This window comes from Calonectris borealis, chromosome 9, assembly GCF_964195595.1.
Source record: "Calonectris borealis chromosome 9, bCalBor7.hap1.2, whole genome shotgun sequence".
Classification (NCBI taxonomy): Eukaryota; Metazoa; Chordata; class Aves; order Procellariiformes; family Procellariidae; genus Calonectris; species Calonectris borealis.
Genome location: NC_134320.1, coordinates 13,948,180 through 13,964,305, shown reverse-complemented (window position 1 = coordinate 13,964,305; position 16,126 = coordinate 13,948,180). Strand labels below are relative to the sequence as shown.

At 43.7% G+C, this 16,126-nt stretch overlaps 1 protein-coding gene across 2 annotated transcripts in view; it reads left to right on the top strand.

Moving 5' to 3' along the window:
• Positions 1–10,273: 10,273 nt before the first annotated feature.
• Positions 10,274–16,126, top strand: part of PLOD2 (procollagen-lysine,2-oxoglutarate 5-dioxygenase 2) — a 59,465-nt gene continuing 53,612 nt past the window's right edge. The window contains exon 1 of one of the 2 annotated variants that reach the window (XM_075158332.1): positions 10,274–10,543. In XM_075158332.1, coding sequence (XP_075014433.1) covers positions 10,435–10,543 — 109 coding nt within the window. In that variant the 5' untranslated portion in view covers positions 10,274–10,434. The remainder of the gene's footprint in view (positions 10,544–16,126) is intronic. The other variant, XM_075158331.1, reaches the window with a different exon arrangement.

The window sequence follows — 16,126 nt, the reverse complement described above, 5'->3', positions numbered from 1 at the left end:
TATCTCTAGGGGGCTGAAACTGGGTAACATGAATAGCCTCTGGCAATACTAACACCTCACACCACGTTTATATAGCGATTTGAGGAGTCCTGATGGCTCACTAAATATTTAATAATAATCTCAACACCATCATTCAGATTGCTAGACCCCTGCTAGCCCGGGTGGTGCTCGGTACCTTTTGCAGACTGTCACTACAATGCTGTGCACAATGTGTCTGATGCTCCTCTGCAGTCAAACAATACCAAATTTACCAAACTGATAGCAATAATAAAATCAAATTAATAATAATCTACTGGGATTACTTAATGTTCCTGTCTGAGGAAAGATGTTCACTAAACACTTTTTATATTGAAAAACTTCCAAAGGTATTTATAATATGGATGTGCTATTTAGGAAGGCAAGGTTGAAAAAAAAATTGCCTTGCCTTTGGATGAGAAACTAGTAACATTTGTAGTAGTTCCTAGTTTCTTGCACACAGTACAATTTCAAAATTACTTTCGTGGACACTATTTTGAGAACCATGGCTTTTATGTTATCTGGCAGCTTGAAATCTTTCAGATGGCACTAACCTCCAGAGGTCTGACCCAACAACTCCCTCGATCTGCGTTCAGTTTAGGTAGTGTAAAAATACATGCAAAGTTGAGAGGATTAAGTGATCCACAGTCTTGGGATCTGATTCTTGCATCTCACGAACCAACAACTTCAAAAGGATCTTGAAAAAAAGTTGAAGGCCACATGACTGGAAACGTTGTACTCATGGCTGAGTGCGTTTACCAAAGGGCTGGAAAGGCGTGTTGATGTTTCTGAGCACTGTTCTAGGTTGGAGCAGACTGGTGGACTTAGAGACGGTTGAGTCATCTCCACGCAGAGCTGTCAGAACAAAAGGTTATACACAAAGAAAGGGGACTGAGCTAAAGACAGTCACATGTCCCTGTCATGAAACACAGAGAATGAACTATGTATGGACCTGTGGAGTTTTTATGCTCAGACTAGGCTCATACAGTACTAATATGGCTCTGGCTACATTGCATAAGCATATTTTGGTAGAAAAAGTGAAGAAGCAGCATCTTGAAAACGAGGATATGTGAAAGGGAAATAATATGAAAATGACTGGTGTAAAGGATATTTTTTGTTTACAATTTGTATCAAATCTATCCAGATAGAAACAACTTAGTAGCTTAACACAAATGTTTACATAGCCTTTCCAAGCAGAGTAATAAGAGTAGTATTACTGATTTTTATTTCCTGAATCAGGTGTACAAATCCCAATTTGGGAACCTGAATGCAAGAATAAGTAATATTGATATTTCCCCATTGCATGTGGGGAGCATTACAGCTGAGCCACAGTGAGTTCTGCAGGCCTTATTTCAGCAGAATTCTGAATTCTAGCAGGCAGAACGTAAGCACAATGAGACAGCCACATTAATAAGATTTCCTGCAAGTAAGGGTTTTGCAGAGGTGATAATTTGCTGGGTAGCTGCCTGCCAGAGTCAGATACAGAGGCTATTAGGTTTACCTTATTTCTTTCTGGCTACATCAAAGAACGTTGTTAATATGTATCTCAAAGGCAAGAATATCCTTACATTGGTACAGGGATGCAAGGAAAGGGGACTTGTGTCTATCCCTTTTCTTTGCTATGACAACAGGATGGCTTTTACCTGGCCATTTACTAGGAGCATCCTGGGGATGTGTGCTCTATGCCTACCAAGTTTCCCTCCTCCTTTAGGTACCCTGGAACAGAGGCTGCCTGCACAGTTTATCTGAGGACACTATTAGGTTAAGTATTGTGATTTCTACTCTTCTAAACCCTACGAAAGTGATTTTGGCTACAGCCTTATATACTACGCATATCCTCTTGATGGAGTGAAGAAAGACTAAGGAAGAGGGAAGAGCAGAAGATGACAGTGACCCAGGCTCATCAGCATGTGATGCTTAGGCTATGTGCAATTTTGGCCACTCTCTTAATTCTGCTTGGGATTTTATGAGCAGCCATTCACAGTGCTGGAGCGCTGCTGGGCTACCTGTGACTCCTGCTATTTATTCATCATGATGTTCCTCCCCATTCTGGAGGAGGTTGCTGCCTTCTTCCAATATATAAAGTAAGTTTGTTCAGTTTTCTTTAAATAGGAAGGAATTTCATTCTATCACATTCCCTAATGTAGAATCAATCTCTATGTTGCCTTGAACAGTACAGGCTTCAGATTATCTGGAAGAGAAGTAGCCAAATCACCTCTGAAACTACCCTCCTAATGCCCAGACTACAGGAGCAAGATGTACTGCCAATGTCAGGTTTTGCCAACCTTGACAAGTCATCAGAATTAGCTAGAGACTTCATCTTCCTGAGCATCCAAACCAAAGAAGCACAAACTGCAGTCCCTGCGAAATTATTTCAAAGATTCAAAGTAGCCATCCTTCTGGCTTCTATTGAGTGATGTGCTAAAAAAGAATTAAATTTCTAAACCTTTTGAGAAGAGCCCTCTTGAGGATCTATCTAGTGGAAGTTCTCGATTTATTCCAGTCATTCCCTGAACAGCAGATAGGTGAGTTGTCTTGAATGCAGAGTGGATCACATTTATCAAAACTATGCTGCTATTCAAAGCTTGCCTCCTCTGTGCCCCTTCCCATGTAAGCTGAGAACAGTCAAGCTCCCAGCCTTGAAAAAAGGCATGCGTGCTTTTGCTCACTAGCCTAAGAAGTACAATCGAGAAGAAGCATCCAGCCTGAATGCATTTCACTTTCACAGTACACAGCCCGAAACCTAAAACTTTTTGATTGCTTCAGTAACACCTGGCCATTTTCGTGTTAAAGGTCCGACTCTGTTCCGCTCTCACACTTCCCTACCAGTCACTGCGTTAAGTGCTTAAGTACACTAGCGTGGGTTAACAGTTGTGACCCCTGCTCTGCAGAGAAAGTTTCTAGTAGTAATCTGAACATAACCTCCCTTCACGTCCCTTTTTACCAAATGAAACTATGTGCACATGAAATGCAAGATGGAGAAGAGGATAAGAAAAAAAACCTCAAAGGCAGTGTTTAGCTCCTAAATGTTTCTAAGCTTGAAAGCACATTCTCCTACTGATTCAGTCATGAGATTTTCTTGCTTTCTTGCTTGTGTCAGGGACACTGCTCACAACCTCAACTGTATTTAACTGTTCATTTAAAGATAGTATTTTTACTTTCCACGCCTTGTTTTTATTGGCTGCCACCTCTTTTTCCCTGTAAAAGGTTTTCTTGTCAAGAGGCAAAATAGTTAGGTACTGCAAAGCTATATGATATTTTGACCAACCAGAGAAGCACTAAATTAAGTAAGATCTGTGGCTCTTAGCCTTTCCTCACCTTTCCGCTAGTTGCTCTTTCACACAATGCCTGCTGAAAAGTGGAAGTTGGAAAGTTCTGTGCAAGGGGACTTCAGCAGCAGCAAAATAATGGCCAACCCATCTCCCTTCTTTCTCTCTCGAATCCAGTGCTCCAGAAATGCTGCCAGAAGTTGTTCTGGGGCCATCTGGGATCCCTCATTTAGATCATACAGGAAGTAGGAAATAAGACTAATTTAATGGCAATTTTGTTATAAATCAAACTCGATTACTAAAAAGACCTACCTGTCAAAATTAGGTTTTGTCAGACAGCAGTTTCTATTTACCTTATACAAGTCAGCTGGAGAGAATGAGATCATTGTGGACAAGCAGAACAGTCGTAAAACTCCCAGAGCAGGGGGCAGGAAAAGAAACTTCAACCAAAACCATTCCAGTAACAGAGAATACGAAATCTGATGTCTTCCCGTAGGGGAATACTTGTGGGACATGCTTCTCTGCTCCAGCGGTTTTCCCAAATTGCCACTCTAAGGAGTCTCCACTAGGCTTCTGAAATCACAAAAAAAGTAGGCTTTAGGGTAACTATTGTAAAACACATACTGACCTCCCCTCCTCTGTTGGTCATACATGTGACACGCTTCAGTCTGTTTAATACCACAGGCTTACTTCAGAGGAACATTTTTACATTACGATGCTTTGTTGACACAGACACAAACACTCGCACAGACTCCCAGCTTCAGACAACTTCATAAACACACTTTTCCACTAGTTCCTATTAATCTCGCAGTAAATGTTTAAAATTATTTTTCTTTCAGCCAGTGTTCTTGAATGTCAGTTCCTTTTCCATTATATTCTTTTCTGCATCCCTAAAGTATAACAAAAGCAAGACTTTAAATTAGTCATTGTGATTAATTGTCCGTTTCAACACCTCTCATTTGAGGCTCTGGGAAGCATTTTATAGTTCACTGGGTGATGGGACTGAAATCTTTACAAGATCAACCCTGATCAGCAGGGTTTACAAGATACACTCTGCAGGATTTAATTCCCAGTTTCTTGTGCCTATATAAATCACGTAAAAATGAATGCAATGAAAGCCAAAAATGGGGATCAGATCTTTGTGTCCACTAGAAGCAGTGATGGAGGTCTAAAGCATCTGGTTTAAGGCCAGGTCAACAGGATTTATTCTCTTATGATGCTCACTGACTTCTGTAGTGCAGAATAGGACCTTGAGGCTGGAGCAATCGTCATAAATGCCGAAGGATGGACCACAGACAAAAACTTAGCACGGCTTTTCATGGGCACTCGTGTCTTGCTGCTCATTCTCAGTAACGGAATGCAACTTTCCTTGTAATTTCAAAGCCACTCATTCAATCTTTTGAGTAATTATGGGATGACAGCTGATTATACCCTGGAAATGCTTGCTAACACTATTAATCTTTTGCTCGTATGGGCTGTTTATAGCTGTAATTATAAATGAGTGAATGAAGCAAAGTGATTTCTGATTGGGTGGCTTGGGAAAGAAACTATGACTATAGCCCAAAGGATTCGCTCAGAGCTCAATAGCGATGGGCGCTGAGCATCCGCTGAAATCGGTGGGGTCTCAGCACCCCTAGGGAGTGCTCAGCACATCTCGGCAATGGGCTGGATTGCACCCATAATAACAAGACTGGGGTGGTAACTCAAATAAATGTTCTTATTGAAGTTGAGGATAAATTAAAGGGAGGCAACCAAAGAGAAACTATTTTCAGACAGCGAGGTAGACTGTCAGTAACATTTAGCCCGATTCCTTGGAAATAAAATGTCTATGGAAGACTTCTTATTAGGGTTGAAGTACTTAAGAGGCCCTTATTAAAAGCTCGCATACACATACTAAGTCAGGCAATGTGATGCACATTTTAATGCCGTATTATTGCCAGATGGGCCTTTACATTCATATTGATGTATTTTTGCAAAAAATATACATACTTCTTTTTTTTTTAATTCTAGTTTAGTTCTAGTGTTTCATTGGCTTGAGGTCAAATTAAAACAGCCACAAGCATCTAAACATCTGAAGAGCATTTTTTCCTATGACTGAAAAGGAATTTTTAAGCTTTCTATTACTTTGGAATGTTAATTTCTATTGGTATTATTCTGTAATAACAAACTTCTGTTTTCACCTACCCCTGACTCATGTAAAATACTGATATGTGTTGAATTTATAATTCAAAACCAGTATTTTCTTTTTAGGAATTACACAAGGTAAAGCATTTAACTGGAAGAAATAAGTATGACTTACTAACTCAAAGGTGTTTTACTAGTCTAACCTCAAAGCTAAACTCAGGGTTACTACTTTGATATAATAAATTAGATCAGTGATATAACCACATGAAGCCAAAAACTTCTGTTTAATTCTATAGTTTCTATGCACTTGACCCAGGCAGTGAAATCACAGGGCTATGGAATTACCTCTGTAACATAAACAGAGGACAAATTTTACGAAACTAGAAAGATATTTGAGGGGACAAGCTAGGATAGAATGGGAGAGGAATTAATTTGTTCTTCATAACAAATGATTAATGACTGCTGCTATTGAAAATACATGGGGAATTACTGACTTTTGCCCAAACAAAATAGACTTTTGACTGTTATATGTCAAATTCATTATCTGTTAGAAAACTCTTTATGATCTTTATTGAGGTAAGGTACTTAGGATGCTTGCATGATGATTTTTTTTTTTAAATTCTTGGAATACTGCTGCTGGTGAATTGTTGACAACTCCTTCTGTCCCATGGCTTTCCACAGACCAATCCTGTTATTTTTCTTTTCTTTTGGTTCTATTACTGTATAATGAACAATTTCAGTATTGCAAGAGTAGGGAAGGAAGTTCATGTGACCAACAGTGCTCCATTTTGGCATCTGTGGAAAAGGTATTCTAGTGGGGCTCCAGAATAAAAAAAGAGATTTTGAGGCCTAGATGCAAGGTGAGGTGAGTTCAAGGACAGGCAAAGCAAAGCAGGAGCACAGACTGTGTTCTTCTTAAAGACAGTGAAATGAAGAGTAGTTAGCGGATGTGAAAAAGGTCTCTTATAAGAAGCTTCCGTAGTTTAGGAGGCAGATTCCTATGACAGGACCTAGCTCCATCTGGCTGCAGTGACGGGCTGGCGATGCAATGAACTGTGTCTGTTTCCATTCTACGTGGCACCAGCTATATGCATTTTGAAATATAAAATTGTTGGTGGTTTGGGGAAGATGGAAGTTGCCAACCCCATGATGATTTCTTACAGACAATTAGGAAAGAGACAGGGAAAAGGAGGCAGGGATAGGCAAATACAGACAGGGAGTTACTGAGACTGCAAAAGAACTATCTAGACATCTGAGGAAAAGGCACTGAAGGAATGGAGGTTACTGACAATTCAGGAAGCTATTGTTTCCTGCAGAGGTCCTGTAGAATTTTGCCCAAATATCTGCCCGCTGAATTCTAGATATTATTGCTGATCTGTTGAAAATGCACTGGCTCTGAAAAAAAAAATTAGTTTGGCGACTGATTGTGAGGTTACAGAAAAACTCTTTTCATAGTGACTTTCTGAAGTGAGGACTGCTTGCAGTTGCTCCCTTTCTGGTTTTGCTCCCTATTGCTGGAGTTGTAGGACAAGAAAAGTCCTTGGGTTCCATGTTCAGAGCCCCACAACTAACAGTAATGAACTCTCTCGCCTCCTCCCTGCCTACTTAACCAAACTGAGTAATTTCTTGTGAAGAAATTGCCTTGTTGCAGAGGAAAAGGAAGGTTTTATTCTTTATGAAGAAGGCTTGATAAAGTCAAAAGTCAAAGTAGCAAATAGTGACAACTGTGAATGTTGAAAATGTTGTCAGCATGAAATTGTTTCTTAGGACATTTGTAGGAATTGTTTCCAGAGTTAACCTCTGTAGTATGACGTGCATACATGCATGTTACATTACACACTATGTTATTATTTAAATTATTTTGATTTGAGGGTAAGTTCCTACGTAGTAGTTCAGGGATTTAAGTGCTGAATACACTATAACAGTAACACAGTACTGAAGCAGCTTGCAACAGCACCAGCTGAAGACCTTGCTAACCACCAGCTGCCAGTTCAGGCCTTGAAGTTGGTATTTCTGGACAAAAGCAGCATTTCTAACCCAAGCGTCTGTGAAGGCAGGGCGAGCCAGAGCCCTTGGGCACCGCGCAGCTGGCGGAGCTCAGTTCTGAAGTTTCACAAGCATTTTCCTTTCCATCGGCCAGTGTCCGAGTGAAGCCTCTGGGGATAGGAGATGTCTTGGCCACATCTGTCACTTTGAAAGCAGTGTTTTGGGTAGCTTTCAGCTCTGTTTTCTCTCTGGGGGCAAAGCTTGCATTTTCTAAGAACAGTTGAAAATGAAATTAGCTTTCAAGAGACCAAGGAAAATGACAAGAAAATATAAAAGTTTCTAGTCAAAGTCTGGGCTTGCACTTAAAGGTATGAGCTGTGTTTATACCACAGTTCTCTCAACCCATTTTCCTCATACATTAGATATCTCTCTTTGCCAGCTATTTTCTTTTCTTTTATTATTGCACATTTACAGCCTTCTTTCACTAACTCTTTTCATTCTTCCCTGCTACTGTTTACATGTACTTTTTGATAACAAAATGCCTCTTAGGATTTCTCTTGGATGTTCCCTCCTCTTTACGCCTGTTGGTTTCCACCTAACAGTGCTGTTTCAGGACCTGTGTATTAGTCTCTGGTGAAACTGGCTGCTGCTTCTGACAGAGGTGAGGTCCCGGGCTGTGATTTCTCAGAGCACTGTGGATGTACGTGACAGCTGCTGATTCTACTCTCAATTCTCAGGGCTGAAGCATCGTCTGCTTCCTGTCCTGTCCGTGGGAGCCGTGACGTCATCTCCATGGTATGCTGAAATGATGCCCAACAGTCCTGTCTTTTTCCCCTCAGACTTTATTGAAGTAATCTGTCATTTCTTTCATGGTTGATGGTATCAAGCGTGTTCTACATGTCTCTTGTGATTTAATTCCTTCTTGATGAGTTCTTATTTTTTCAGCTTTGTAATTACTGTTTCTTTGTATCTCCAAGTACAAGTGTTACTGTTAAGCTGTTCTGGATCTGAGGTGAGGTTTGATCTGTTGAGGAGCTCTTTTGAAATGCTTGTTTACCTGTTTTCTACCTTAAAACTATAGCTGTTATATAGTAACTACTTTTTCCATCTTCATTTTTCATAGGCCCAATTTCTTATTTGAAATCTTGAACTTGTTTTTAAAAAAAATGAAGATGGAGGTACCTGCAGTATCATCGCAGTGATGGCATTGCTCGCTTTCAGCTAACGCAGTCTATGTACCTACGTAAGTTGATCAGCAGCAGTAGCGCTGGGTCTTGGAAGAGTGAGCAGAGGCCGTCTATGGATATGTGCATAAATGTGGTCATACGGTCTGCATTCAAAAGATATTTGCTGTCTGGTGAATCACTGCGTGCCTGACAGAGGTGGCAGGAGAAAGTAGGTCATGAGTAATTGCCCAAGAACTGGAGGGTCTTTTCTGTTTCTCCTACAGTTGGCAGCTGCAGCTTCATCATTGCATGAATGCATTTTCAGTATTTCCCAACTGCTGCTTTCCTCGGCCTTCTCTCTCCTAGGAGCTCCCTGGGACCGAGGACCCAGTTTTTTTCTTTGGTTTGCTCTACCTCCCTCCCTGCTGTGTGTGCTGCCTGGTCCAGAAAGAATGAGCTCTCCCAATTAACCATAAAAGCATCTGGGCATGTAATGCAAGCTCTGATTTCTGCTCTGCGTTCCAAACAAAAGCATGCAGTTCTTACGCTTGCAGTAGCCAAGGTCAAGTTTTCCCTTCTTTCCCTCTTTTTTCTTTCCAATGTGGCTCCAAAAAAGCACATCTGTTAGGCCCATAGAGACATTTAGGATAAAAAATGAGGTGCCTATTTGACGATTATATAGATGGATCTCAAATACATGAATCCTGCCTTCAGCACTAATTTTTGTTTTGGATTATGCCTTTGGTCCTCAAATAATATTTCCAAGGTGTAAATCCACAATGATTCCAATAGGCTGCCATCTGCTTTTATAATTTTACATGACTTTTAAACATTTAAGCTGTTGTTTACAGCATTTTTCAAATATACTTGTATCACAACATGAAAAAGAGTGGAGGTGGGCCAGCACATCTCCTTCATCATCACCGTGCTCGCCTTCGGTAATTTGGTGATTTGTTTGGTGTTTCTTTAATGATAAAAATGTAATAGTTTTGTGTGTTAAGATTAGGCAAATGAACTGTGTTCCTTTATGGAAACCTGAATGATAAAATGATGGAGTGTTTGACAGGTATGTCGTTCGCAAGCAGATCGGATGCGCAGTGCGGTCCCGATGGCAATACTGCTACGCCCATATGCGAAAGGGTTAGATTGTTTTTTGTTGCTTCAACGGCTTCAGTTGCTCACAATCTCCCGAACAGCATTAAATTTTCAGGAATACGTTTATCGGGATGTAATGGCGGCCAGCGAAACCACTGACGAAACGGTTTGAGGGGGAGGTAAGTACAATTCCCCGTGTTGCCAGCACCGTCGAGAACGTTTCCAGGAGCCGGTCGCTAACGCCAGCTCGGCCCCACAGCCGGGCAGGTACCGGGAGCGGAGGCACGGCGCTGGGCCGAGCCAGACTCGACCCGGGCCAGCTGCTCGGGCCACACTCCCGGGCGCGCCGCCCGCCCCGCTCATCCCCGCGGCGGCGGGCGGGAGTGTGCAGCGCCGCGCACCTACGGCGGCGGCCCGGGCGGCGGAGGCCGAGGCAGGGCTTGGCCGCCCGCCCCTCCCCCGGCGGCGGCGGCGGCGGCGGCAGCAGCGGCGGCGGCGGCGGCGACAGCGTGCACCCGGGCGCAGCGGCCACAAGCAGCTCCTGTTGCGCCGCCGGGCGCCCTCGCTACCGGGTCCTCCCACCGCCGTATAAAGCCCGGGGCGGGCGGCAGCGCCCTTCGCTCCTGCCCGCTGCGGAGGAGGAGCGGCACCCCGGGCGCGGCGGCTCCCCAGACACCGGTTTTTCCCTCGTTTTCCACCCCCGCCCCCTTCCCCCCCCCCGCTCTCGGGGGCTGGCGGCTCGGGGAGCGGCGGCAGGCCGGCGGGTGGCGAGGGGGAAGATGGCGTGGAGCGGCGCCCGGCCGCCGCGCCTCCTCCTGCCGCTGCTGCTGGCTCTGGCGCTGCCGGCGGCGGCGGAGCGGCACCCCGGGCCCGGCCGCGGCCCCGCAGGTGAGGCGCGGGGCGGTGCGGGGGTTGGGGGTGCGATGGCGGGGCCCCGCGGCGCGGTCCCCCGCGGTGCCGCGGCCTGTGGGAGGTGTGTTTGGGGGCGGTGAGGGCGGCCGCGGCGGGGATGCGCTGCCGGCCGGGCGGTACCGGCGCCTTTGTGCCTCCCGGCTCGGTAACGTCCGCCAGGAAGGGAAAACCCTCCCGTCTCCTATGCAGAGGCTGGGAGCCGCCGCTTTCCCGATTTATGCTTCCTCCCCCACCCCACCCCCCCTCCTCCGCCCCGCACTTCAAAATGCCGCTCTGGGCACCGGAGCGGGCTCGGCGGTGCGGGAGGGGGCTGTGGCGCCGGCCGGGGAAGGGCTCCCCAGGTTGCTCCCGAGAGGAACCGCTTGGCTGAAGGTGCTTTAACCCGCCGGAGTGAATCATACAGAAATAAATGCATAACTGCGCTTGAAAAAGAAGAAGATTCCTTAATGGGAAGTGAGTCTCCCTGACTTTCTCCTTCCCCCCCGCTTTTCTTCCCTTTCCCTGAGACAAGGTGTTGATGAACATGTTTTTCCGAGGCTGGGAAAAGCGTAGCGTCATTCGCTTCTTCCCTAAACAGTAGTAACTGCTGATGAAGTTTCCTGCTTCATGCAAAAGTCAGCTGGAGACTTCAGTGCCCCTTCCCGTCCCTCAGAGGCTTGCTTGCTTTGTTGCTCGTTGCGTTTTGTAGTCACTTTAGTTTCAAGGAGCCAGAAGATAGAAATTTTATCTTCAGCATGTAAAATAAAGGAATGTATACAGGAAATTCCCTCAGAGAGAGGTGTCCAAGCACATGTATGTCCAACTATATGCCAAAACATTTCTTGCTGTAACACTGTTTTAGAATCTGTACTTCAGATTTCTATTTTAGGTATACAAAGGTATTTCATCCCACTAGATTATTACCACATGAAATCCAAAATAGTTTCATTTCTTGGCTTGTTTACTCAAGAGTGTAATCAAGTTATTTTTAATATCTAGCTTAATTTTCTTCTGGTGTGCAGAAGGAAGCTCCTTTTTTTGAGAAGCAAGTTTTGTCAGTAAGTTCTAATTTTGATAGGAAAACTGCTGACTTGGTTGATAACTAGTGTTTAAAAAAAAAAAAAAAAAGCTGTTGATGAGTACCAGACTACTCAGTGAGCTTCTCGTTTCCAGTTTTCTTAATGCTTTGCTGCTTTTAGTCGTTCAGAGGATTTTGCTGAAGGTTGTGGTGTGCACTGTAGCTCGCCGTCTGTCAGGGGCATGTGAGCATTACCGTGCAGCCTTCACTGTCCCGCGGAGGTGCAGCCTACGGGGGCATGTTTTGAGTAAAATGTTGAGCTCCTGTGCCTGTAGTCAGGGCAGTGAGATTGTAAGTCAAGCTCCTTTGGAAATCAGTTATTGCAATCACAGTTATATTTTCTCAAAAATATCTATTCAAATAATGCTTTTTTTTAAGCACATACTTGAGTTGTGGGAGCTAAAGCTGATATAAGTTTATAGCTGGCATGGTAAGGATTTTTCTTTAATCCTGCTGGTGTTCAGAGGTGTGAAAAGCAAAGAGTATGTAGATGTAGTCCGGACAGCACTGTATGATTCAGCAAACAAAATAGGCTGCTACATCTATATAAATAATAAAAATGATGCTACACAAATTACAGTGCTAGAAGGCACTGGTGCATTTTATATAGGTGTTCTTAATTATTAATTAAGAATTAAAAATCTTAATTCTTTTTACTTTAAACATTAGTAGCCTGAATTGTAGCGGGCTCTGCTGAGTTGAAACCATTCCTTGAGTGGTTTCGTGACCCCAGAGATTGCCTGCTGTGTTACTTGTTTTTAATCCAGTTTTAACCCTTAAATGTTTTCCCTGGGTCTGTGCTGTATTGCTTGAAGAGGGGCAGACCTTAGTGTGCCTCCAGTTGTAGAAATCTGGTTTTTAATTTCTAATCTCTTGACACTTTGTACAACGTGGTGTAAAGCAGTATGCAAACCCTGTCAGATTTTAAAGTGGTCCATTAGCGTTGCTTGCTTCAGAAATCAGTTGTAACAAGAGTGCCTAAAAGTGACTGCCGAGCTGCATCTTTATTTCTTAATAAGGCTTTACTGCTTTACTCGGAAGGGCTTGGAAAAGTTATGGCAAGAGAACTGCCTGTTGCTTGAGCAATGAGTGGTCAGCGCGGCCCTGTGGCAAACCGTATTTGCAGAAATCCCTCCCGTGCTCCTTTGCCTCAGCTTTGTGTTTCAAGCAATCACAGAGAAGAGCACTGTTGAGCTCTGAAACACCGACTCCTGTATGGTGAAGATACAAAAGTTTCTATGTTAAAACAACAGTGTTAAAATATTTCCGCTGCACCGTACTTGCTGCACGCATGTTGCTTATCGCGCACTGCAGCCCAGGACGCGCGGGGAGTGAGTGGAAAAGACAGTTGTGGTAGAAGCAGACACTGCTCTTGGCAACAGACGTAAATGATGTTACCACCTAAAATGTTTTATTAATTAGCTGTTTGCATGGGAGATGGCTTTGCTGCCTTTGAGTCTGTTCCCCAGAGCAGCTGTGGGGACTTGGCCGGCTGGAGCGCGGCTGCGCTGAGGTGTTGGGGCCGTGGGTTGTAACGGCGGCAGACGGGCAGGTTTTGAGGCGGGCCCCATGGTTCGTTGCTGTCTGCACGCGCTCCTGAAATGTGAGGGGTGGGAGGGTGGGTCGGGAGGGGTTTGTGGCGGAGAGGGCCCCAGCAGCGCGGGTGGCTTTCCAGAGCCAGCCCGGCCGGGAGGCGCAGGCAGCCCGGCAGGCTGCGGGACGCTCTGAGCCTGCCTTTCCTCCACCCCGGCGTCTGCCCAATGCTGGTCACAAATGCTTCAAGCAGTAATTGCTGACTGGGCTAGCTGTGCAAGGACTCGCCTGGAGGTACAGCGTGTACTACTGCCATTTCTGTTGGCTTTTTTGGGCTCAGCCAAAATGGTCGCTGTGAGTGACAGAGAGCGATGGATAGGCCTTTCCCTCTGAGGCACCTGTAGTGCACAAACATGGAGTTTGGTCGTCGGCCATCCTGACACACTTATTAGAAGTACTGAAGGAGTCGGCCTGCTTGGTGGAGGAGAGGCCGTAAGTACAGCACTCTACGCCTGCCTCCATCTCTCTGCCCAATTTTCTGTTTCTTGCTTCTTTGCTGATGCTGCTTTTGTCCCATCTTGTCACCAGAGTGTCTAAAACTGCTGCATAAACCTGTGTGGGGGAAAAACCTCCTCTAGGTCCCTTGGGAATTTTGTGCCCTTTTTGTGAGGACTGTACAAAAAAGCTGCCACCCGCCTCTTACAGCTGAGGGGTAAAGGCACAGAGTGACGTACCCTGGACCCGACCCAGCAGGAGACAGTGTGTGGGTTACCCCTGCCCCGGGGACACCATCATCCTGACTCCCCGGGCAGTATTTAGGAGTGTGTGTAGCATCAATGTGCACCACTTCGGGTGGGTAATGGTCACTCGCGTAGATATCTTTAGGCTCCAGCTTTGAAATAAATGGTGAATAACAAATGAAACAGTGTGTAGTGGGGGGTGTGTGTGTTTGGAAATTAGTTAAATGTAAGTGAACATGGCTGTGGAGGTGCAAAGCAGCAAAGTTGTTCTTCCATCACATATTTTTCCCTTGAAAATACTTGTCCTTGAATACACCCAAAGATGGCAGTCTGAGTTCTTCGTAGCACCTGGTTTAGAGGCTGCACAATGCCAGTCTCTGTTGCAAAGTAAAAAAAAAAAAGTACTTTAGAGTTTTTTTGGCCAGGCTTTTCTTTCTTTCCTTAGGTGGAGGGACTAATTGGGCTGTGGAGGTAGACCACAGTGGTGGATGTGACATTGTTTCTCTCTGTGATATGCAGTGGGGTTGGATAGGATCACTGCAGCTTTGACCGTAAAATGCATTGCTAATTGAAACAGGAAAAAAAACCACAGATGTGACATTTATCATCAATATTTGATGCTGTAAATTGCAGTGTAGAAGTACAGTGGAATGACCACCATGGTTGTCTGAGCTAGGGGGGTTTTGTGTGAAACGTGTTCCTGGCAAGGATCTAAACTAACAGATTATTTCTCAAAGTTTTCTTTATGTTGGTGGCATATTTTGGAGAGTCATGATTTGTGTCTGAGTTCTTGGCTTTTTCCCTCACTGCTGCTTACTTAAGCAAAAGTGACTCCGTCTCTTCATGGGGAAGTGTTTAGTTTGTCTGTTGAATTAGTACTATTAAATTGTGTAATCAAAAGCAGTATCTTTCCATTTGTGTAGAGCTGCTAGTCTGAAATATAAATTACTTGACATGCTGCTCAAGTGAATTCCCTTGTCATGAAGAATAAGTATGGTCGCAATAAGGGCATTTTTGTTTTCACTTATAATGTCAGTTTTTATAGTTTTGGAGGGACCAGTTGCAAGGCAAACAAGTTTGAAGGTGAAGAATATTTTTGTTTCCTCTTAATTTAAACATAAAGAGTGGTTCCCTCAGCATAAAACTCAACTTTACCGAACAGATCAGTAACAGGAATGTGTCTGTATGTGTGGGAATGTTGTACCTCTAGAGAATAAATGACACTTAATCATCAAGGAATACGTGCATGCAAGCACAGCCTGACACCACAAGTGGCTTTAGGTGGTTTAATAGAACTGCTTCTGGAAGTATTTCCTTAAGGTGAATTCAGTTTTCAAAATATGGATTATACTGGTCACAAGGAGACTAAATATGTAAAGTCACAGTGTCATCCTAGATATCTTTTTTTCCAGGAGCTAGAATTCCTTTTACAATTTGTAGCAGAAGGAAAAACAAACAAATGAAAAACAAACAAATGACAAGTCCACTAAAGAAACAGAGTAAGTCTTTTATTTGATGATTAGAGTAATCTGGCTTCTTCATGTTCTCAGTGTGTGTGCATGCCTGTATGCCTTTTTTTAATATAATATTTTAATGATATTGCTTCCAACTGAGCACTGAGACTGCAGAAACCTAGGTACTTACTAATTGTTGAAATATTTAGACTATTGACAAATCATACAGTTGACATATTTGATCATTTAATTCTGTTTCTGCTTGAACCAAAATTAAAGATACTGTGGATTACTATATAATTTCTTTTAAAACACATGACTATTTTTCTAATGGAGTATAAAGTAGTTGCAGACCAATTTCCTTAATAGTTTAAGGCTAAACAGTAGAACTCTGCCTTGGCTTAAAACATTATATTCAAATTTATAGGACAGTTGTGAAGAAACCCCCTTTATTTTAGTGGTTGGCTCATCAGCTGTTATGGTCTGCCCTTTGAAAGTATTCCAGGGTTCCTTCTTGGACAAGTTGCAAATTTATTGATCCACTGTGGATTTTCTTAGAAAATAGACATGGGGGAAAAAGGGGGTGGGGTGGGGTGGGGTGGGGAGTCCTTTTTGGTGGTAGTACTGATTCTTGCAATGTAACTGCAAGAATGTTTTTAAAGCTGAGATATGCAGTATTTGTAATTAATGCAAACAAACTGTAAGGAAAAAAGACAGAAAAATGTTAAACCAAAGTAGGTTTGGCATTTAAGTGCCATTCCCCTGAGAGTTAATT